Genomic DNA, 24479 nt, shown 5'->3' with positions numbered 1-24479 from the left:
CAACTGATAACTATCACTTCCTAGTGACATCTTTAATTGACGTCTTATGTCCAGCAAACTTGCGTCAAACCAGGCACCTGTCAGGTATAAATATTACCAACGTTGCCTTAAGCAATAGCCTGTTGCTGCAGCTAGTGTCCCATTGCTGCTGTATGCTGTATGCAGTACGCTGATGCTGCTGCCCCGCTGCTGTTGGTGAAGCTACTGATACCATTATCGCTGCTAAAGCGCGAACGATGGTGTGGTGAGCTTAGGAGCTGAACAGCCGTCCCTCTGCGAAGAGCCCAGCAGATGCCAAGCTGCCCGCGGACGCTGTCCCCCCTCCTCCTCCTCGACGCGCTGAAGAGAGACGCTGCCTTTCTTCTGCTGAGAAATCCAGCTCCAGCGTTTCTAGTCTGCCCTCGCGGGTGACTGGGATACCGAGTGCCTCCTGAAGGAGATACCAGACCTCCATCATTCTATTCAGAGGTATGGTGTTGACTAAACCCTTAGAAGAGAATTCTTGAAGCAAACCTTGGCAAAACCAACTTAACTTAAAGCTACTTACTTACTCCCCTTCCACGTGTTAGGCTAAGGTCAGGCACACTGGGGTAGGCTTAGTTAGAAGCACCAGTTGAGTATTTTAGCCTAATGTATATATGACTGTATATATGTTTTATTACTTTTAAACCATTGTATGGCTAAGAAACCATATCAATGCTTTTACAGTATTATTTTGCAATACTTATCTTACTGTACGTACTTTTTATCATAACAAGTCTTGCAATTGTGGCAATACATTTCTCTTGTACGAGAAGAAAGACTGTTCAATAAATGTTAACCCTTTATTGACAAACGCCCGTCTCTCTAGTCTCTACATATTGTGAAAGTAAACTGCACTAATCTGACTGAGTGAAATACCTGTCTATTGTTCACACGACCCTAGAGATTGACTCTTAATCTGAGGAGCAAAGTTGTCATGTTGCACGGTTGTTGGAAAGCTGAATCCCTTCTTGTCTGTGCCAGGGAAGCTGATCACTTCCTATGCAGAGAAGAAAGTTTCCAGTGACCTCTGAGCTAGTTGGTAACAAACCCAATTAAGTTTAGCATAGTTAGTAGAGGCCTGGAAGATCCGCACTTCTACGTCGATACTACTGTTTATGTTATTCCAATGCGCAGGGCCTAGTGGGAAACTAGGAACTACACTACAGTAATCTCACTAAGCCTTCTTTTAATGAGTTCAAAAAGGGTTCTATCAATCAACCCTGAACAGAAGATCAGCAATTCTGTCACTGTTGTTGTCTGACAGAAATACTCACAACTTCACACCTCAACATCAAAACCCTACTCTGCTGCTTCGACTACCTGTCTTGCACTGCAAAGATAACTTGTTATTATGGTATTTATGCGCCACAATTCATGAGGAAAATGTAATCCTGTTATTAAAAACGCAGTTAGGAGTCTTGAGAGGTGATCGGTTTGTCCACTGTACACTTTTCAATTGAGCAAATTAATGCAGAAAAACACAGCAATCCCATAGACAAAGCAAACTGAAAATACACAGATCACCTCTACTGTGTCCAGCAGTTTCACCTCCCAATTCATTAACAGTAGACATAGCATAGGCTAAATGGAAGATAATTCTTTTAAACAGAGTTCTATCCTCGAAGGCACCTATGCTCTGAGTCCATACGGACCGTCACGGTTTGCAGAATATGAAAATACGTTTCCGGTATCAGTCCACGGGCACAGGACTTAAAGATGAGAAAGAGGTGGAGCAGCAAGACACTGGCATGAAGAAACACGAAACTCACCGGCTCGGTCTTGCATTTGAGAATCTGTTGACTGCCTCTGGGGCTGATGAAATGGAAGCAGCTGTTGTGTATGTGCCAGCAAGCCTCCTGCACAGCAGGCGCAGGCGGAACAGAAGGGACAGATATTTTTTACCTTAACCAAGCAGGTCAGGGCACACACAGATTATATCTTCTATTTGTCTCAATACGTTTTTCACACAGATGAGTCTCTGTTCCTTTGGCTTTCCATCTTGTTCTCTGCTCTCTCAGTTTGGAGAATAAAGATACACAGTCGTCTGCACTCTAAGCAGGACTTTTTAATGTTCACCTAACGATTGGAATCTAAATTCTATTGTCTTTTCATTGTGTAGGTAGTTTTATACAGACGTTGAATTTCTAGTAGTTGAAGATTGAAGTATATCTTTTATGAAGTGGGCAACTTTCGTTTTTTTCTCAATTAGGACTTTGCATTGTAGTTTAGTTTAGTTTATTCACGGAAGAAAGTAAATCTAATGAAGGTCGTTGGTAGCCTTTAGTGATTACCAGACTGGCTTTTCTCTGACTTAGTGTGTTGATGCCATTACCTCTGTGCAGATAGGACTTGTTTAAGTGTTCACCTCTGCTGTCCTGCAATCACAAAATAATGAACAAAATAAATGAAATTAGCGGCAGTCAAGGAGGTGAAATACTAATCCAAGCCTCACTCTGCAGGGAGGTGGCGGAGGGTCAGGGATTTACTTAATAATACTTTTAATTAATTAAAGTTTTTCCAAGCCCATGATGGTCCTCGTTGGGACTCCCAATGAACTGTAGAGTACAAGGGGAACTCATTTAGTAGTGACAACAGTGATAATTGGTCCAATTTCCCCTCCCCGGTACCTTATTGTGAAACGTTTTAGTGCATTTGCAACTCCCGTGCTTCTGCTGTCCAAGCCCAATATGTGCGCTCCAGTTTAGTTTATTATCGATTTCTAGACCAAGGTATGAGTCATGTGGGAACTTGGACCCCTTGAAGTCTTGGGCTGAACATCCATGATCTTCGCTTCAGTGACATTGACCTTTCTTCTTCAGACCTGTTTGAGTTGTAAATTCCTTTAGTAGCAGTTATTGACGCTCTTTGCAGTGAAAGATAAAAGTACCAGATCGTTTGCATAAGTCGTTTCATTTTTGATCACATGTTGGAGAGCATCTCTCTAGATAATCTAATCTCTGTGGTAAATGATCAAAATATAGTGAGATTTGTTTTTGGCGGGAGTGGGGGCCAAGCTATGGTCCTGTTTTACTCAATGTGCAGTTGGTATTCTGGGTGTTCAACAAGACGCGTCTGAAAGGTTTACTTGCACCCATGTGTCCTTGAGTAATCCATTAGTAGGTGTAACAGAGAGTGGACAATTCCTTCTGAGAACAGTTTCTGCCAGGGCTCTAAGTGGGATGAAAATACTGGGGGGTCTCTCAGAGGGCGGTGTCCAATTAAGGGCGTGGCTTACAACACGTCAGCAAAAAATCTATGCTTAGCATAGTGTGCCGCCCGACTGGTATTTCACTGCTTCTGTCCTTGCATCCAGATGTACAATGCAACAAGTAACATTACAACTAAAGCAAGCCTAAAGTATTAGCTTTGTCAATGGTTTAGTTGCATAAGCAACAACTATGACTTTGTTGAATATAATAGGACAATCCTTCAGTTCTGAAATGATGAGATTGAGAATTTCCCGAAAGGCAGTGAAGGCCAGTACTGCGGCAGAGTTAAGATTTCTTTTTCAACTGGAGGGTGGTGGCAAAAATGGAGAGGCCAATAGAGACCTGTCTCAACACCTACTTTTTAGAACTGCGGGTGCTCAGCACCGGTGGGACCCTGCCCACTTAAAGCCCTGGTTTCCACCCCCTGACCACTTTGTAATAAACTGCTGGTGCAGTCCTGGGGCTACATAATTGGCTGGGTCTGATGTGACTGATTAATGGAGGATTATGGAGCAATAAAGGGCAGATCTACTGATGATTGTGTCTGACTAGGGACATAGTGAATGCAAGAAGAATATATTTTAACATAAATCTGGGCATTTGCATATATTACCTACAATAATCTGCAGGTTTGGCTATTCAATAACAATTAGTTATATACTCCTAGCAGTGCTTAGTTTGTACCACAGCTAGTGATTATAGCACCGGCAGTCATTTTTGTGGACCAGAACGTATTTTTTTTAATAAGGCTAAAGAGAGAAGAACAGAAAAGGGAGCAAAATGGAGGATGAGAAATATGTGAAAGCAGTAACAAAGGAACAGTAGCAGAGATGAACAAGCATTTGCAATGCAATAGGTCTAGCATTTACGCAAGTTTGAGCTATTGGCATTGTAAATGACAATTCCTTTTATTTATGTTTTAACCCCTTAAGTGCTGCCTCGGTGCATTGGCCGATGGCAGCACTACCTCCCCAGTGCTGCGCACGACCATTGGACGTCCATTCAGCACTAGTTCCAATGGACAGCGCAGCACTGGGGAGGAATGTTTAATAGCATCTATGAGGTTAAAAACCAAAACATAAATAAAAGGCGTTGACAATGCCAATAGCTCAAACTCGTGTAAAATGCGAGACCTATTGCACTGCAAATGCTTGTTTAAACGGTTGGCAGAGGGTGTTAAATGGATTTCATGTACAACCCAGCAGCGTTGTGGGAGTCAGCCGTATTCGAGAAATGTACTTTCACGGGCTCTTGAGGGGCACACAAAGAGGGGTTTGGGAATGACTGGCCATAGGAAAGGAGTGAGGGCTGCTGCTAGGTTCTGAGCTCACCCATTGGGTCAAATGCATCCGTTGCCGGTGGGATCCAGGTCTCACTGGAGTGGCCAAAGTATCCATTTCCAGAATTAAATGGCATTCTGAGCCCCTGGTAAAATGTGAAAGCATGCGCCACTACTGTTTCTGGGATCCGTATTATCTTCTCCCTAGGGATTGGTGAAGCTTTGCCAAGCATGAAATAGGGATCAGCTGTTGCAATTTTTATTTGAAGAATGACCTGCAAAGGATGGTTTTTAGACACCGAAAATGGGACTGGGTGCAAACAAGTCAATTATAATTTCGCCTCGCAGGGCCAGGATTTAGTTCCAGTCACAGATCAGCAACAGAGGCGCGCGATAGGGCTGCCTACGTCTGCGATGCCAATCTCTGAAAGGCTCAGTGAGGGCGAAAAAATCATTAAGGGCCATTTTAACTTATGTTTTGTATGCAAGCGTTGTTGTTTTTTTCTTCTGGGGCCCTTACTACTCAACTACACACATACAGCTGGATGCTGTTCTTGTCCCTGGGCCCAGCCTCTCATATTAGCAAAGACAGCTGTCTGAAAACAGGCATCGTTTGCTCCCATGCATGGCTTATTTATTACCTTAAAGTAGTACCCTATCTCTGTGCATCCCTCTGGCAGAACATGTGCACAGAACCTTCCTACAGAGCATCTTAGTCAATTTATCATTTAACCTATTGTAATATAATTCGTACTTTTTAATGGAGAACAATATAATTACATGTTCTAAATTGTATTCTGGTCATTAACATCAGTTTCATCCTATTTGTTCCAGAACATTTTAGCAAGAACATGCATTTGCGAGAGGTGCTGCGGCTGTAAAGGAGTCAATGGCAATAGATTTTTCCATTTCAAGTTATGCCGACAGCAGCATAATAAGCAAAGGAATTCCTTTCACGAAGGAAAGGGCCGGAACAACAGGCTCTTAATAGGTGTCCCTGGAACACCTAAAAAAGAAATTCTAGGGACACCTAGTAACAGCCTGTAATACTGTGTGCAGTCTAGTTGTTGGTGGATGGAGCTAGGGGGACAGAGGAAGAGGAGGAGCAGTAGCAGGAAAGGGTTAGATAGAGTAGGGACGGGGAACAGTGAAGACGTGAAATAAAGAGCTTGTAAATATCAGCAGTGTCCAGCGTCGTTATTAGCAGCACGACGCTACAGCTGGCGACGAGGGTGGGATGGTGCAGTCTGCCACCCCTGGACCCATGGAGACGAGTGCCCCGTCCCGTGCAGCACACTGAGGAAGTCGCTGTCGCGACACGTGTGCCTGGCAGGAACCGCCGCCAAGAAAGAAGCGGCCAGCGGTGAATACGAGCTGCCCTGCGACCAGCTGGTCCCGTGAAGCCCCGAGCAAGAAAAGCGCGGTCGAGCGCTGAAGCTGCCCAGCTGAAAAGCGCTGCTGAGCGCTAGCATCGGGTGCCCACCCCAGATGCGTGAGGAATTGCAGGCGCGGTAGTGACGTCGGGAGCTCACCCCGGTCCTACCTGGTGAGAGGAGATCCTGCGCGAGTGGAGGGGGCGAAGAGCGGAGGCCCCAGCATCCAGTGTAGACCTCATGTGCCCGGTGAGTGTCCTGAAGCCGGCCGGTAACTGCAGTGCATTGGAGGGAGGCAAAATCTCGGGAGGAACGAGATTTCGAGTACGGCGGCCATTTTGAGGTCAGGCTGTCCCCACCAATCCCCTTTCGAGGCCAAGAAGCGGCCATTTTTAAGTCAGACAGTTTCCTGTTTTGTCATCAAGCACAAGCAAGTGCAAAGAAGATCAGGAAACAAGTACAAGCCGCTGGAAGAGACAAACTAGCAAACAAGCACAAGCCAATGCAAAGACAGTGAGACAAGAAAGACAAGGAAACACGAGCAAAAAGAGAGAGATAAAGTAATACACCAAAATGTCGACGTCACCGCAGCAAAATGTCGCGGCCACAGCGGCGACCACGCCAAGTACGGTGGACGTCTCATATTTGCGTGCCCCAGAACCACTGGCCCTGATAGCTGGAGGGGCCATGGGCCCCAGATGGCAGGAGTGGTTCGAGGACTTTGAGGACTATATGAAAGGATCGAAAGTCACGGATGACGATGAGAAGTTAATTTCATTACGAAATCTGGTAGGGAAAGAAGCCAGTAAGTTAATCAAGGAATTGCCGACAGCCGAAACAGGATCATATGTCAAGGTGCGAGATGCGTTAAATAAAAGGTTTTTACATAAAAGAAATGTGGACTATGAAAGATACATGTTTCACCAAGGCCATCAAGAAAAAGAGGAACTGATGACTACGTTTATAATGAGACTACGACGACTGTCTCGGTACTGTGAGTTTGACACTTTTTCCACGGAGGATGCCATAAGGTTGCGAATAATTGAAGGTTGCCAATCTGAAACGCTCAGAAGGCGGCTACTAAGGAAGAGTCATAACCTTGACGAGATTGTAGAGATGACCTGGGTACATGACCAAGCAGAGGAACATGCTAGAAGAATGGAGACGGGACATGGTGAGAGACGGGAACAAACCTATCGTGTACAAGCCAAGAGCACTCGCAGACACTCTCGAGATCGACGGAGGTCATCCAGGCCTTCTTCCCGCCAACAGTACACAGGGCGCAGACGCCATGAGTCTGGCCGTGGAGACAAGAAACGAGATCGCCCACGAAAATGTTATCGATGCGGGTACGACTTTCCACACACAGATGTCTGTCCAGCACTTGGTCAGCAGTGCCGTAAATGCAGAAGGGAAAATCACTTCGAGGCTATGTGTGGAGAATATCGCAAAGAAAGGATGAAAGAGCCAACGAGATCGTCTCGACCAGACACAAGGCGACATCACGCAAAGGCGGTACAGGATCGGCCGGAGTCGTCCTCGGTTTCCTCACACTCCAGCAGAGAGTCTTGCAGGTCCCAATGGGTGAGAAGGTCTCCATCCAGAGAATCTAGGTCAGCGTCTTTGGAATCGGTGTACACTGATGAGTATGCCAGCATGGTAGCTGTTCCAGATCAACTAAAAAAATACCCATGATTAGACATCAGTGTGGGAACTCATGAAACCAAGTTTGTACTGGACAATGGGGCATCACTGAACTATATCCCTGTAACTGAATACAACAAAATGAAACCGCAACCCACGTTGAGCCCGGCCCATGTCAGAGTGTTCACGTGGATGTCGAAGAAACCTCTCCCATGCCTGGGAAAATTTGCAACTACACTTAAGCACAAAACCACCTCAGTGCCGGCCTATGTACATATCATTGAAGACCCGGAAGCTGACTGTCTCCTCAGTCTGCCCACTGCGGAGCGTCTTAGGCTGGTCGAAATTCTGTATAGGGTAAGCGATGATCCGGACATCCTACACAAATTCCCTAAACTATTCACTGGACTGGGAAAAATGAACAAATGCCAGATCCGGTTGCACATTAATGAACGAATATGTCCTGTCGCACAACATCACAGGCGGGTGCCCTTCCACCTTCAACAAGCCGTGGAGGATGAAATCCAAGAGTTATTGAGAACGGACATTATCGAGCGGACAGAAGGGCCTACACCGTGGGTTTCACCAGTAGTCATCGTGCCAAAGAAGGATACACCCGAAAAGGTGCACCTGTGTGTAGATATGAGGCTTCCCAACACTGCCATCGAAAGGGAGCGCCACCCAGGGCCTCATTTAAGTGACATTATTTCATCCTTAAATGGCGCAAGAGTCTTTTCCAAACTAGATTTGAATAAAGGATACCACCAGCTGGAACCACATGAAAAGTTGCGCTATATAACAACATTTGCCACTCATCTAGGGTTGTTCTGCTACATACGACTCAGTTTTGGAATTTCATCTGTGGCGGAGATCTTTCAGGAAGCCATTCGCCAGACCATACATCACATACCAAATACACTAAACTATAGTGATGACATTCTAGTTTACGGTTCAAATGTTCAAGAGCACGACAAAGCACTAGACCGGGTGTGCCATGCTCTCCTGGAGGCCAAACTCAAACTCAACAAAGACAAGTGTGAGTTCCATCAATCGACTCTTAAATTCTTTGGACATGTGTTTTCTGGAGCAGGGATGAAGCCTGATCCTGAGAAGGTGATAGCACTGAACGATACCAAAAGTCCACAAGATGTGAGCGACATTCGATCGTTCTTAGGCATGGCGAGCTATTGTGCCAGATACATAAAGGATTACGCCACCATCAGTCACCCGCTACGTGTCCTTACCAAACAAGGGCAACCATTCATTTGGACTCACCAATGTGAGCAGGCGTTCCAGGAAATCAAACGAGCTGTTGAGTCAGCGAACAACCTGGCATATTTTAGCCCCAAGAGACACACCGAAATCACCGTTAAAGCCAGCCCGGTGGGACTGGGTGCAATTCTGGTCCAATTTGACAACGAAACAGACCAGAGACACATCGTGGCATATGCCAGCCAGAGTTTGTCGGACACTGAGAAGGCCTACTCCCAACCCGAAAAGGAAAGCCTTGCTGTCGTGTGGGCCTGTGAGCACTTTCACATTTTTATATACGGCAAGCATTTTACGCTAGTGACAGACCATCAATCGCTATTCACCATTTTCGGAAACCCCAGAGCCAAAATGCCACCTCTAATTGAGCGCTGGGGTTTGCGTCTACAAGAGTACACTTATACAATAGTGCACAAACCAGGAAAATCAGCGAATCCAGCTGATTACATGTCGAGACACCCTCAAGCATCACAGGCTTCACATCCATCCGTGGCAGAAGAGTACATCCACTTCGTAGTGGACCAAGCCAGACCACCAGCGGTTCCCTTGGAGGCGATATGTGAGGCCACAGCTCAAGACAATATCCTTCAAAGAGTGATGCGTCAATTGCGGACCAATCAATGGCGTCACGACAATGAGGAGGAAGGGTGCGACCCACATGTCCGTCAAGAGATGCAGGCCTTCCGGCATGTGAGTGAAGAACTGTCTGCCACCTCAGAGGGGCTCCTACTGAGGGATCAACGAATTGTCATCCCTATGCAACTCCGCCAGGGCGTCATCAATCTAGCCCATGAGGGTCACCGTGGAGTGATCGCTACAAAAAGAGCGCTCAGAGAGCGAGTATGGTTCCCGCTACTTGATCAGGTGGACGAACTCACCTTAAAGGATTGCCCCCAGTGCCAACTGGTCAATCATGGAGAACCTCCAGCTCCTCTACAGATGTCAAAGCTACCTACTAGTGTCTGGCATGAGCTCGCCATGGATTTTTATGGACCCCTTCAGTCGGGCAAATATGTCCTAGTAATAATGAATGAATACTCGAGATTTCCCGTAGCACAGTTTGTATCATCCACCAGTGCCACGAGCACCTTTGCTGTGTTGGATGAAGTGTTTGCTGCCTGGGGTGTCCCTAAAGAACTCAAGACAGATAACGGCCCCCCTTTTAATGGACATGAGTTTGGAGAATTTGCTAGGCATCTCAATTTCAAGCATCGCTAGATCACTCCCCTATGGCCTCAGGCCAATGGAATGGTAGAGAGATTCATGGCAACACTAAAGAAAACATTCCAACAGGCCACCATTGATAAGAAGGACTTTCAAGTGGCTCTCAATGAAGTCCTGAGAGCCTATCGAACGACACCTCATGCCACTACGGGGAAATGTCCTGCCACACTCATGTTAGGACGAACGATCCGAACATGGATACCTACGTGGGAAGGAGCCCTGCGACCGGTGTCGCCAACACGTGTACATAAGGAGCTAGTGGTAGCCGACTACAAGCACAAGAACAAAATGAAGTCCTATGCTGACACCAGGAGGAGAGCCAGATCTCTGTCTCTTCACGAAGGGGACTGTGTGTTGGTCAAACAGGAACAACAGAAAAAGACAGATTGCAAGTTTAGAGCTGAACCTTTAATGATTACTCAACAAAAGGGTACAATGGTAACAGCTGAGTCGGAGAACAGGAGGATTACTAGGAATGTCTCGCATTTTCAACGGTGCACTCCGGCTGTTAAGAATGCCCTCAGCAAAATGAATGAACAACCAGGCTCAGAGAGACCTGGCAGTGCAGCTGCCGTACAGAGACTTGAGATTCCGGCAGAAGCTGAAGCGGAAGAGAGAGGTGTGGTCCTGCGACCCAGAAGAGACATTCGACGACCTGTGCGGCTGATCGAAGAACTATGATCAAGTCAGACTTTTATTTCATCATTTGTTAACAAAGGGGGAGATGTAATACTGTGTGCAGTCTAGTTGTTGGTGGGTGGAGCTAGGGGGACAGAGGAAGAGGAGGAGCGGTACCAGGAAAGGGTTAGATAAGTAGGGACGGGGAACAGTGAAGACGTGAAATAAAGAGCTCGTAAATATCAACAGTGTCCAGCGTCATTATTAGCAGCACGACGCTACACAGCCTGTGGTACTGCGTCCTCTCCTTCGTGAAATAAGTTTCTTTTCTAGATGTTCCAGGGACACCAAGTAACAGCCTGCGGTATGAATGGGATTTCTTTTGAATTACATGTGTCATAAGTCGTTTCATGAACTGCAGTTTCATCTTTTCTAAGAAGCTTTATTTCCCTGTCGCATCTTCAATATGGAAGTGCTGCACCAACATAAACCTGCCTTTACAAGTTTGCACCATTGGGCGCAGAAGACGAACTGCATAATATTGCAAATGTATATGCGGCGTTCTCTGGCCCATGCAACTAGGAGTCAGACCGACCAATGACAGGGCATAGTTTTCATATTGATAACTGCGGTTAGAAAGCCTCGTTTGCCACAAATGCACCCCTTCTTTCACAGGCTTCTCGCGCACACAGCTGTGTTAGCCCTCTTGCTTATTTTTTGTTTTTTTGTTTTTAGGAGTATCTGTGTGTTATTATTTTGCATGTGTTTCGAGCGTGCAATGAAAATGAGAAATGTAAAAGTTTTTGAAAGCTCTCAGTTAAGTCATTGTTTACATTGACCCTACAAAACCTATAACTCTAACTTCCCATATTTTGTTCCTAGCCTAGCGGCCTAAAGGAACCCGAAGGGCGACATGCAGCGCTATGCCAAAACTACAAATGAATATTAATTTCAATAAATACAATATGTACTGAGAAGCACTGTGCTTGCAGAGGTGCTGAGGCTGTAAAGGGATCAATGGCAATAGATTTTTCAGTTTCAAATGATGCCGGCAGTAGCATAATAAGCAAAGAAATTCCTTTCACGAAGGAAAGGGCACAGTACCACAGGCCCTGAAACACCCAGAAAGAAATTCTAGGGACACCTAGTAACAGCCTGTGGTACTGCGTCCTTTCCTTCGTGAAACAAATTTCTTTTCTAGGTGTTCCAGGGACACCTAGTCACAGCCTGCGGTACTGCGCCTTTTCCTTTGTGAAAGTAATTTATTTTCTTATTATGCTACTGCTGGCATAATTTGAAACGAGAATTATTTTTTTGCGTGTGCAGTGCATATAGCTCACATTTTGAGTAATGTGAAACGTATTGCATTGCAAATGTTTCTTTTCTGAGCAGCCTACTGTGTGGCTTCAGTAGTAAAGAGGTAATTGAGGCAGGAAGCAAAGAACAAACCTTGAATTTTAAGAATCTAAGTTAAAAGGTTAGACCAAGTCAAAGGAAACAAGCAGTGACGACTGAAGATTCATTAAAAACATGGAAGTAGTCCCTAAATGACAAGATAATAGCCCAGCGCAACAAAACAATAGTTGGTCGGTGCTGCTTCCTGCAAAACGGCAGGAAAACGGAAGTGACGTGACGGATAACAAGCCAACGATAAGCCAGCTAACAAGTGCAATGGCAGGAGAAATTACCCTCAATATTTTGTTTACTGTAGGTTTTGCGACAGCGCATTTGCTGTCTAGGCTCGACCTAAAAAGAATCTGGAAGAGTGCATTAAAGAGACATAAAGGTGTAGGGTGGCGGAAAAAGGAGGCTTCAGGAGGAAGCAAAGACAGCCTTGATATTTGGCAAACCCAGCACCTGGCAGCACCAAGAAAAACCTTGGTCATGTGCACTTATTTTTACCTGCATTAAACACTAAATGGGGAGTATCTATTAACTTGATTAGCAGTGTTATCTTATTAATTTAGCAATTATTACCTGCAATGTAATCCTTTCACCGATCTCAATGTATATGTTGTCACTTCCCATGGGGTTGCGCCTCATATTTTACTTGCGCGTAATTTTTCATTACTTCTTGTGACATAGGTTGCGTGCTTTCACTTCCAGTTATATAAGGGATATGGTACCCGAGGCCATACATTATAAGGATATAGCAAGTCATTGAGGAGTTCCATATCCATATAGATGAATTAGGCTGAAGGCCGAGTTCCTTTATGTTGTTATGGAACTCCGAAGTGACTTGCAATATCTTTATCTTGTACAGAAGATGGTATTGTGTCCCATATTGATACAAGGTCACGCCATCAGCTTTCCCAAAAACCACTTAAAACCTTGATGCACAGCTCTTTCATGTAAAAGAGAGAGCATGTTTGAAAACATGAAGAATAAAAATAGAACCTCTATTGCAAAATTAAACACATCGAAGATATTTGTTTCAAAAAGATATTAGAAACAGTTCAATACAAGTCAGTTAAAAAAAAAGCTGCAGTAGCTCAGAATGTTTAGAACATGTAGAAAGATTCTAACTTTGCATAATTATCTAAGGAGTGCAAAAAATAAACATGCTATTTCAATTTGTCACTGTAAACAAGAAAAATAGCGCAGAAGAAAGAGAAGCAAAGTTTTATTTTGGTTGCTTTAAACAGCTGCTCAATACATTAACTGCCTTTCACCTCAGTAGCTGACTCTGGCAGCAAACATTGTGACGTCAGAACTCAGTTGCAAACTTATTAGATTTGAGTTCTGACGTCTTTTCTTTATAATCGGCGACTGGATGCGTCACAAGTCACTGTATGTATATATGGGATAAATGACCCTCTGCCGTACAATAAAAGGATATTGCCAGTCACCTAGGAGTTTTATAACCATATAAATGAACGAGGTCAAAGGTTGAGTTCCTTTATAAGGTTGTGAAACTCCAAGGTGACTTGCAATAGCCTTATATTTTATGGCAGGTGGTACGTTATTCCTTATTATACATGGTCACACCATCCTTTTTCCCACAAACCACTTAAGAACTTGGTGCATAGCTCTTTCACATGAGAGAACCTGTTTCCAAACATGAAGAATAAAAATAGAATCTCTAGTGTTTAAATTAAACACATGAAAAACAGTAAAACAATTGTTCCAAAAAGATAGAATCAGTTAAATACGTCATTAAATAAATTAAAAAACGCATAGTAGAAACATACATAAAGATTCTACTTTTCTATAACTACCTCAGGAGTGAAAAAAAATAAACATGCTGCCATAAGTCTCCCCATTCAGATTGCCATTGTAGAACTAGAAAAACAGAGCAGGAGAAAGAAAAGTAACCTTTCATGTTGCTATTTAAACAGCTGCTTTAATTATGCTCGGTGACCTGCCTTGCCTTTCACCTGAGCTGCTGGCTCTGGCCGCAGGCACAGACTCCAGAACTCGACTGAAATAAGTTATTACAGTTGAGTTATTACATCGATTATAAAGAAACTATAGACAGGCTTTTGATACAGAGATTGCAGAATTGTAGTAAAAAGAAATTAGAGACCTGCATTTATACAGGGATTGTAGCATGGATGATATTGTGAATAACTGGTAGAGACTGAGAAAAACGGACGCAATTTCACACTTCACTCTTTTGTGTACTTGGACCCTTAGCAGGTCCTCATGAATCAGACGCAGACGAGCACCAGGTATCACCAGCTTCCCCTGAGACGATTCTGGGTTAATTATGCTAACATGTAGACCACGATACATGACAGCCATGGCTGAAGGGTTTCACCCTGCATAACACAAGGAACAAAGCTGCAGAATGATGCATCATCCTGTGCAACAGGCTGTTGTGTTTTCTACCATGGTATCCACATTAGGTCTGTGACGCATTTCACAGCTACTGCGCTTCTTATGCGTCAGCAGCTCGGTGCCCAAGACGAGGTGTCTGATGGGCCTGAACGATATTCGCAGCCCCTTGACAGCCATGCTGAGCTCGCCATTACAAGCCCCTGACAGTCATGCTGAGCCTTCCATTCCCGAGCAGGGATATCAAACAGAGTGTGTAAAAGAGGGAGGAAGAGCAGGGGCAGGACGCAGAGGAAACGCTTTACGCAATCAGATCCTAAGGTGGTCATTGTTTTACTGAAGTGTGTCATAGACTCCTGCCGGAGTGAGTCATCCTTGCTTTCTGTCTAAATCTTAGGTTTCCATGTAAACTTCTTTCTATCTTCATAATTTGACAGCGGTCAGTTTTTCCATTGTATGGATAGTTCACAGTTTAGGCCACCGAAACTGGGTGGGCTGTGAACTCCAGAGGTGGCTACTCCATGGGAGCAACGTTAAAGCCAGGGAGGCGATGCCAGCTTCAAAGATGCACTTGCAGGAAATTGGTGTTCTTCCTATAAAAATGCCGAATGGGACTTAAAACCTCCTGTTTATGCCCAGTCTGGGGTACATACACCTCCAGTCATTGCTTCTGCTCTCCAAAGTATGATCCCTCATGGAAACAATGTCGCTTGATAACTTTGCTCCATCTATTATGCAAGCTCTAGGTACTGTCTTCTGTATCTGCTAGAGGGCTGCTTGCTTCTTCCCCCTGCTCCTGTTTCTTAGGGTTTCTTGTGTGCTAATCGCTGTCTCTTCTTAGAACTTGTACATATGCAGTGTGCACAGTGTCACTCGCTCTTGGAGTCTGATAGGCACTTTTGGGGCCTGCTCGACACAATCTTTTCAAGTTCTGTGACTGTGTCTTCTTTGGTCCTCATGTTGCCTACTGGACTTTGGCAGAAGTTATTTCTACACTCTTCGTGGTTTGCGCCTCTGTTAAGCTGTTTCCTGAGGGTTGGCGCTGCCACCTTACATCCTTACATTTACAGGTCATGGCTGGGCTTGCCCTGGGCCTCTGTGCCTCTTTGGCACCCTTTATGTGTTCCCTGGAAATAAATGTGGGGATACTGTAAGGTTTGAATGTTTGATTCTTGCCTGTGTCCCTGCCCCAATATGCCAACACTGCGAAGTATTTCCCAAGAATGGGAAATAATACTTGGACCTGAGAAAATCGGGTCCCAGTCTGTGTGTTTTTTCCCTTTCTCTGGAAAATAACAGTGCAAAATCTGCATCCATGTATCGCCTGCCTGAAGCAGGGGGGCAAATGAATGTGGGGACTTCGCTCTGGCCCTTGGTGTGTGTAGCTGTGGGCAGGGTGTTAGGGGAAGTTCAGTACAGGTGAGGCGAGAGCTGGGGGAGCATTTGCAGCTCAACCAATTGTGCAGGAGTCGGGTGGGCAGAGGACAGGCACAGCAGCTGCTCGCCGCAGCCTGTACAGGGGCGCACAGAAGCCCGGCTCCACTGCTTGAGTTCTGCAAGAAGCTGAAGACCTGGCAATTCAACTAGTCTTCTCGCTGGACCATCGAGACGGCCCATATCCAGTCCAGTCTCACCTACTCAACGCCTGCATACCCTCACAGGTGACAAGCAGCGCTCTACAAATCCACATTACATTACATTACAGGTCTGGTGTCCCTGAGCCCATAATTACAGACTCAAGTGAGAATTCTGGTCAAGTTGGATTGACTCTGGTGTTATTCCCCACGGTTACCACTCCGGCTCAATCACCATAAGGGGCGCTGTGAGCACTACACGGGGAGATCTCAGGGTCACAGTTAAGGCATGCTGGGCGTACACCAGGCCCTGCTGTCCGACCGTCCTACTCCCCTGTTAGAGGCATGTACAAGTTGATCACATCTCAATACAGTCGCTAAGTGTAAATGTTAATAAATGGCAAACTCCTCTTTCCGTCAAACTCCACCATCAGCAAACTGTTAAAAATAGATATCTTAGATAGCCCTGTATGGCATATTTAGATTTCACCTAGTTGCTACGTGGGAGATGAAGCATAGCCGCTAGTGGAGTTTGCTTGCCTGGATGGTACCAGTTGTTCCAGATTTTGTGCCAGCATCTTTGAGTTCAGACTCTGGTGTGTGCCCAGAGATTGGAAATCTGAGAGTGGCAGAGAGGCCTTAGAGATACTACATCCTATTCACAGTCCGGGCCTTTGGTGTCTTCCCACTGTGACTGGAAGGCACCTTGAACTAGAGGGCAGGTTGCATGTGCGGCACCTCTACCCGGGCTACTAGAAGGTGCCATCTCTGCCGACAGCAGAAGTAAACCCATGCATCCTTTAAAAGTAAGACATGTACATACTAAACAAACTGATGGTGCAAAACCTCTTTACTCATTGAAGAGGACACTTGAAGTAGGATATGCTTCCTTAGAATTACAAACCTACAGAAGCTGAGGCATTATCAAAAGTAAGGAACTGCATACATTGAACTGTAACTGCTTAAATCAATACGTAATGCCTCAACACTTTATGTCACTAATATTGTACTAAGTATAAATATAAAGACCCCTGTTACTAATAATCATACTAATATTCGTTCCTAGGACAGGGAAAATAGGATCGTTCATAAAAAGAATTCCTAGGCAACCAATTGGTCATAAGGAAATATCAGACCATAGATCTCAGGTAATCGCAATAGACTCAATGTACCACTATTGATTATGAATGTTTATTTTCACTTTATTAATACAAACCTATTGGTAAAATGGCTGCAAAGCTCATGATTTCACGAAGTTCTATATAAAAAGACAATAAGAATATAGAAAATAACAGAATAGTACAACACAAATTCAGAACTAAGATATCACATACAGCTAGAGCAACTGTATCTACCTTGAGGTTATTTAACAGGGAGAGGTCTGGATACTCACACTAAACAATATGGCATCAAAATGTGTACAAACAATACATGGAAAATATGTGGACAATAACATTTATACAAAATAAGACAATACAGTATGGTGGCTTATAAAATCATACGATGATTGTTCTTGAATATGTCAACACGCGTTTTAGTGAACATAGCGCCTTCATCAGGAAATCAACATTGAAAAATAATGCCTGAAAATAGAAGATGCATTGAGTCTCAATACAAACAACTCACTACAAATTATCTGGAGTGCCTCTAACACCAACGATAAAACAGGATGAAACCTGCACAACGATACCGAGATCTGCACAGAAAAGAATAAAAGCGCCCAAGTGAAAAACATAAGATGACATATAAAGAAAAAATAGCAAAAAGTACCAAGAATATACCCTGAGTATAGTTAAAAGGTACGGTAAAACCAGGTAGTTAGGACAATATTCAAATCGCCCACCAAGACTATCAAGATCAAGGATGTCTAAATGCACTTCCGAACAGATCCAACATTCACTGAGGGGGGAATAACTTAGAGGTTTTTTTTTTACAAACCGTGTGTAATCAATGTCGCAAAAGATGAAGTATAAGAAATGACACTGAGTTTGGAGAACAAATAGCCATCATAGCTAGCCGTACCTTTGGAGGTTTGGTCATGTGTCCATCAGCCTGATTTAGAGTGGGCGGACACATTGCCAGTTTTCACTTTTACAAACTGTCATCCAAAACGTGTTGGTGTGTAAAAGTAAAAACTTTTTAATGACCCTATTCATTTGAATAGAATTCCCATGGCAAGGAAATCATTGCTTTCTTATTTTTTTTAAAATGGCGCTTTGCGATTTTGTTTTGAAAATGAAAAAAGAAAAATTAAAGTGTGCAGTGCAGCGCTGTCATGAGCAACATGGCACATTTTGAATGCATTTACAGGAACAGCCATCACATCAGTTCCTCTAAATGCAAGAACCATCGAAGTAGTATGTAGGCGGCTGAGTTGGAGTTGTCAACATACGTTAAGGTTCACCCATCTGTAAATCAGGCAGGCGGGGAGGCTACTCTGTTGCTTTTCCGACAGAGTACCCCCTCCACTAAAATCTAAAGCAGGCCCAAAGTCACTCAGGCTTATCAGCCTTATTTTATACTTATGAAAACCTTAGTTGTTCCCAATCCATGCTTACTTTATTAGAAAGCTGCTGGACTACAAAATAATTGCCTCAATCACTTGATACATTCCAAGTACACTCTGGAAGGCCCCAAAATATCTTTAATAGTGCTCAAAAGTCAATTAAACCATACATGTGTTTGATAGGATTGCATCTACTGTCTCAACTACGAAGAAAGGTAATTGATGCAAGGATTAGCATTTATAGTTAGTAAAGCTGCGACCCCCAACCCTATGGTCTAAAGAGTGGATTCCCTTAAATGCATGTAGCTATGCAGATGGCAAAAGAATGATAATCAATAAATCTTCCCTCATTACTCACTGTCTTTGGAAAAGTCTCTACTTCCTGATTGCAGGACATCAAAACCCACTCTACTATCTTCATCCCACAAAGGAGAGCAGGTCCGGGCCAAAGAAAGTCTTCCTAGGTGGCTGTATCTCTGAAAGGCGATTCTTTTTGAGCAGATGTTTTCCTCAAATCTTTTTATTTCACTCCACTGACTTCCTGCACTTTTCAATACCAGACCATAAAATTTGCTGCTCCATGTCTTTGATACCTGATGGAAGAGGATTAACAGGAATCTCTACCTGAAATTTTTTTTATCTTAAGCTAAATGCTAAAACTACTTCACCCCCAAACTTTTCTAACTGGGATGGAATCTATGACTTAGCCCACCTCGGTATTGATAATACTGCCTATATACTGTGCAACTTTGCTTGGAAGTAAAAGACTACGTACATACATATGCCAAAGGCATCGTCCACAACCCAAAAGGGCAATCAGTAAGCTGGTGGTAGGGGGTCTACAACAATGTGGTGCATAGCTATGACTGGTCATTAATTAGTAAAAAAAATTGCTTATACTGTGTAATGTCAATGTTCTGTCTCTTTTCAGAGGTGACAACGACTCCAACTGGGAAGGGCCATATAACGAAAGCTGCCACAGCCGCCATTCAGAGCGGAGAGAGTAAGTGTATCCGTTCACAGACGTCGTCTCTCACCGGGAGCCAGCTAAAGTAACCCCCGATCCCAGTGACTTTGGTGGCATTCGATGTCATGACTTGCCACACATCTTCCTGCCTCCTTCTGTTGAATCCCTTGACTTGGCTATTTTACTGCGGCCCTGTTGTATCCTGATTCTGTTTTGGTCCTCTTCAGTTTCCAGAGCTGCACCTACAGGTATATTAGATTTGATTGGGGACAAAACTACTTTGTAAATGACTGTGGACAAATTCCCGATAATTCCTTTTCCTTAGAAATTCTGAACTACATAAAGATTATGAAAATAGAAAGCTCATTAGGGCGACATGAATCATGATTTCAAAGGAAATGATCTCAAACCAAAAACTATTCTAAACTACTATCTGTTCCGAACAAAAATGCCAATGGGCATTACGTTCCTTCCTATAAGAAACATGGATCACAAGAGTCTTTTTTGATCACCATGTAACTAGGACTGTACTATGTAAGGTGAAATAGGTAACACATCCAAGGTGAGAGACAAGCTGAAACCAGACCTATATGTGACTTTTAAGCTCCATATAGTTCTCTGCAGCGTACACAGTATCTAAGCTACCTGAGTATAGAATAAACATTGCCCTAATAATGGTCTTTCGTGCAAAATCCAGTACAGGAACAAATGCATTGTTACTTTTTTTGTTGCTCTACAGGTGATGGAACTATTCGCATAGTAAATGGTGCCGACTCCTGCCAGGGCCGAGTGGAAATATTCTACAAGGGCAACTGGGGCACCATATGTGACGACGACTGGGGGATGAGTGATGCTAGTGTAGCATGCCGGCAGGTGGGCTGCGGACAGGCTGTGGAGTACAAAAGCAATGCCTACTTTGGATATGGCACAGGCTTGATCCTGCTGGATAATGTGAACTGTGATGGCGGCGAGCCCTATCTCTCAGCCTGCTTCAGCCTCGGATGGGGTATCCATAATTGTGGGCACCACGAGGATGCTGGAATTGTGTGCAAAGGTATGTGACATTGTTACTGTAAACGTTTGTATGAAAAATCTTTGCTCACTGACAAAAAATCGAATGCAGGGGCAATGGAATGGTAGGAATGGGGGTCTGCATAATTATTTACTGCTCAAGCATGTTATTGTTTTCAAAGATCCTGACTTGTCTAGCGATATCCTGAGTTTCTTGCCAGATCCCTTCAGCTTTCCCAATAGAGACATTGGTCTACTGTGTACAGAGGTGGGTTGACTTCTGTTCGGAATTTGCAAAATCTGATCCCTCTTGTTCTAGCTGGTTAGAGTTAAACATCTATCGCTTGATGTGGGAATGAGGAGGCCAGTCAAGGATCTGAAGAGGAGTTACATTTCTTTGTGAGGAGTTTGGGTAAGGCTGCTGATTTAAGTCAGGAGCAGAATACCATATTGACAATTGTCTTCTACATTCCACCAGAATAGTGTCAGAAGTCCCCATAGAAGGTCTACCTCCATCTCAGATTGCCTCGGAATGCTGTAATTGTCTGAAATTGTGGGTTTCCCTCTTATGTTATTTTATTTCAAAAGTAATTGTTCAGAACCACATACAGCATTAGCTGGCCTTAGAGTGTTGTGGTTGTAGTTGTATGCTACTATATTCATTGAAGTAATAGCCATTCAAGAAATGCAAAAGGCTAAATGGTTCTGCGTGCCTCTTACTGGCAAAGCAAAAGTGTTCCACAGTTTGGTAGCCAGAAATAAGTAGGCTTATTCTCCAGTTATTTTCTCTTGATAGACAAAAATCACTGAAAGCATATCAGTAAAGAAAGGAAAAGCAGGTATATCTAGATTTCCAGTTCAGATAACCCTTGGTCAGTAAAGAATAACCCGGGTAGTTGAAGTATGGGTGAACTACTCAAGCATAATGTTACGGTTAAGTCCTCAGGATCGGTTTGTTGATTGGTAAGCCCACCTCTAAATCGAGCCAATGCCTGAATAGCCGTAATGGCACAGAGCGTTGACAAGATTAAGTGAGGGGATAATAAACAAGACCAGGGAATGAAAGGAAGGGGACAGCATGGAGGGAGATCTGAAAGACATAAACAAAACATACGCATAAGACCAGATTCCTATACTTTAAACATCACAATGCTCCGAAAAATACTATAAAGGGGTATACCTGTAAAAGAAGAATAAAGCCTTGTGGATGTGTAGAGGCAACGTAGGGGTTGATACGGTGTAACTAAATTAATGTACAAAATACAAGACACATGTGAAATACTTGGCAAAGAAGATCTAGCGTTCATATACACACTCACTATACATGACAGTGTAACATACCTAAGTATTGACTCCACTAAACCTCACAGGGGAAGAGTGTAGCCACACCTCCAGTACCCCTGTTAATAGAAGATTCAGATACACAGTTAACACCTAAAACAAGGTTAAGCATATAGCCTTTCCACACAGTTATATGGCACCCACAAAGCTCCACTGGAACTCCTGAAGTTCACAACACCAACTAATGCTTCTTAGCTGGGTCTAAGGGTTTCATCCAAAACAAAGCATAGGAACCAATACAGCAAGAGATGCTATCCAATGTTTGATAGCACCTAAAAGAACCACCACCGTTGGCCGAAAATGTCAACCGAGACAAATCCAAGTCACACCCAATGCAATTGTTGTGGTAACACGAGCAAAATGTTACCATCGAACTTCTTAAGCCAAACAGGAACAACAGACAGCACACAGCGATCTGCTGCAAGGAATTGCGGTGCAAGAACCCTTACCGCACCAGGACCAAGTTATCTACAGCAGGAACTTGCAACAGGACAGGAATTCCCGACACCGATTCACGGCCTCCATTCTCTTTATGAAGTTCCTCGCGAGAATTCAGCGCGTCGCGGAGGATCTCGGGAACGGTAGTTCTATCCCGGAGCATGCTGGGAAATGTAGTTCGCGAACCTCGCGAACCCGCGATCATGACAGTACATCCCTCTCTCAACAGCGGGGTCATGGGCCAGGCTTCGCAGGACATCTCCGATGAAAAGCAGACACGAACTTGGGGGCATGAACACCTAGAGCGGGCTCCCACGAGTTCTCCTCCGGCCCGTACCCCTTCCATGACAAAAAATACCACAATTTACTCCTCCTATATCTGGAGTCCAGAATCCGACGAACTACATACTCTATCTCACCCTGCACCAGCACGGGGGGGGGGATGATGATGGCCCTTGGATAATGAAGGTTTCAATAAAGAGACATGAAACACCGGATGGATGCGGAGATGGGAAGGGAGTTTTAGTTTCACTGACACCGGGTTAACGCGTTTCAGCACCCTATATGGCCCAATGTATCTAGGGTTGAACACACTGTGTTTTCTGAAACGCATATTCCTAGTGGACAGCCACACCTCATCCCCTGCACAGTACAGTGAACCTTGCCTCCGGTGTTTATCAGCAGCAGCCTTGTACTTGAGTTTCACAGCCTGCAACTGTTCCTGCGCTTTAACCAGTGTCTCCTTAATATGGGCCACCCTATGAGCCACCCCTGGAAGTAGGGAGTCCGGTTTTGGCTGCACAAAGGGAAGAAAACGAGGGTGTCTGCCATGCACACAATAGAACGGAGTGTTTTTGGTGGAACCATGCGTGGCGTTGTTGTAAGCCACCTCTGCCAGCCACAAGTAGTCAACCCAGTTCTCCTTGTCATTATCCACATAGCATCTCAAATACTGCTTAAGGGTCTGGTTTAACCGTTCGGTCTGGCCATCGGTTTGAGGGTGGAAACTGGTGGAAAGGGCGGAATCTATATGCAACGAAGAACACCATTTCTTCCAAAACTGAGCAGTAAACTGTGACCCTCTGTCGGACACAATGACACTTGGCAGACCATGTAACCTCACCACGTTGACCATAAGTAGTATTGCCAGCTGACCCGCCAAAGGTACTTGTTTACAGGCCACAAAATGCCCCATTTTGGACAGATAATCGACCACCACCATAATGGCCGTACAACCCCTGTCAGCGGGAAGACCTACGATGAAGTCCACCGATATCCGATCCCAGGGGATCGTCGGAGTAGGGAGAGGCTGCAACAACCCCTGCGGACGGCCGTGGTCTGATTTCATTCTCGCACATTGAGAACAGGCGGCCACCCATCGCCCAACATCAGGCCTCACAGAGGGCCACCAGAACTGTCTCAGTACACGCTCCAGAGTCTTGGCCACACCAAGATGTCCTGCACTAGGCGACTCATGGCACCATACGTAGACCTGCTTTCTCAAAGCCCAGGTAGGCACCAGTAACCTGTTACGAAACATTGGCAGGCCCCCATGCAACCTCCATTCCTGATGACAACCCAGCCAGGTCTTCCAGATGAAGGAGTCCACCCCTTTCCTGACATCCCTCAAGAAGGTATCGGGCTGCAACACACACACCATTCTATCCGGAGCCACAATGCTAGCCTCAGCCTTCTCCACACAAGGTGTACATGTCGATTGGCGGGTGAGAGCGTCTGCCTTTCTGTTGTCAGCTCCAGGGCGGAACGTAATGATGAAATTGAATCCAGAGAAAAACATCATCCACCTGAGCTGTCTAGGTGACAGATGACGCGCAGCAGACATGAACTGTAGATTCCTGTGGTCAGAATAAACAGTGACCACATGCCGAGCACCCATGAGGAAGTGCCGCCATTCCTGAAAAGAGTCACGTATAGCCAGCAACTCCTTTTCAGCAATGTGATAGTTCAGTTCTGCTGGATTCAGCTTACGAGACATATACGCCACCGGGTGTAACTGACCCGTGTCCGTATGGCGTTGAGATAAGATCGCCCCAATCGCCACCTCCGAGGCATCCGCCTCCACGATATAGGGCTTGTCCGGGTCTGGATGGGACAACACAGGAGCCGATACAAACGCTTCCTTGAGGGCCGTGAAAGCGGATTGCGCTTCCTCAGACCACACAAATCCTTTCCCTTTCTTAAGCAGCTGAGTGATAGGCGCTACC

The 24479-nt window shown here is 44.7% G+C and overlaps 1 protein-coding gene across 1 annotated transcript in view; it reads left to right on the top strand.

Annotated features, from left to right (window-relative positions):
• The window catches only part of SSC4D (scavenger receptor cysteine rich family member with 4 domains), a 336081-nt gene that overhangs the window by 98716 nt on the left and 212886 nt on the right, over positions 1-24479 (top strand). Inside the window, exons 4-5 of the mRNA XM_086958514.1 lie at positions 19429-19500; positions 20204-20518. Coding sequence (XP_086814640.1) covers positions 19429-19500; positions 20204-20518 — 387 coding nt within the window. The remainder of the gene's footprint in view (positions 1-19428; positions 19501-20203; positions 20519-24479) is intronic.

Source organism: Lissotriton vulgaris, chromosome 2_1, assembly GCF_964263255.1.
Source record: "Lissotriton vulgaris chromosome 2_1, aLisVul1.2, whole genome shotgun sequence".
NCBI lineage: Eukaryota > Metazoa > Chordata > Amphibia > Caudata > Salamandridae > Lissotriton > Lissotriton vulgaris.
This window is presented reverse-complemented; position numbering and strand designations above follow the sequence as displayed.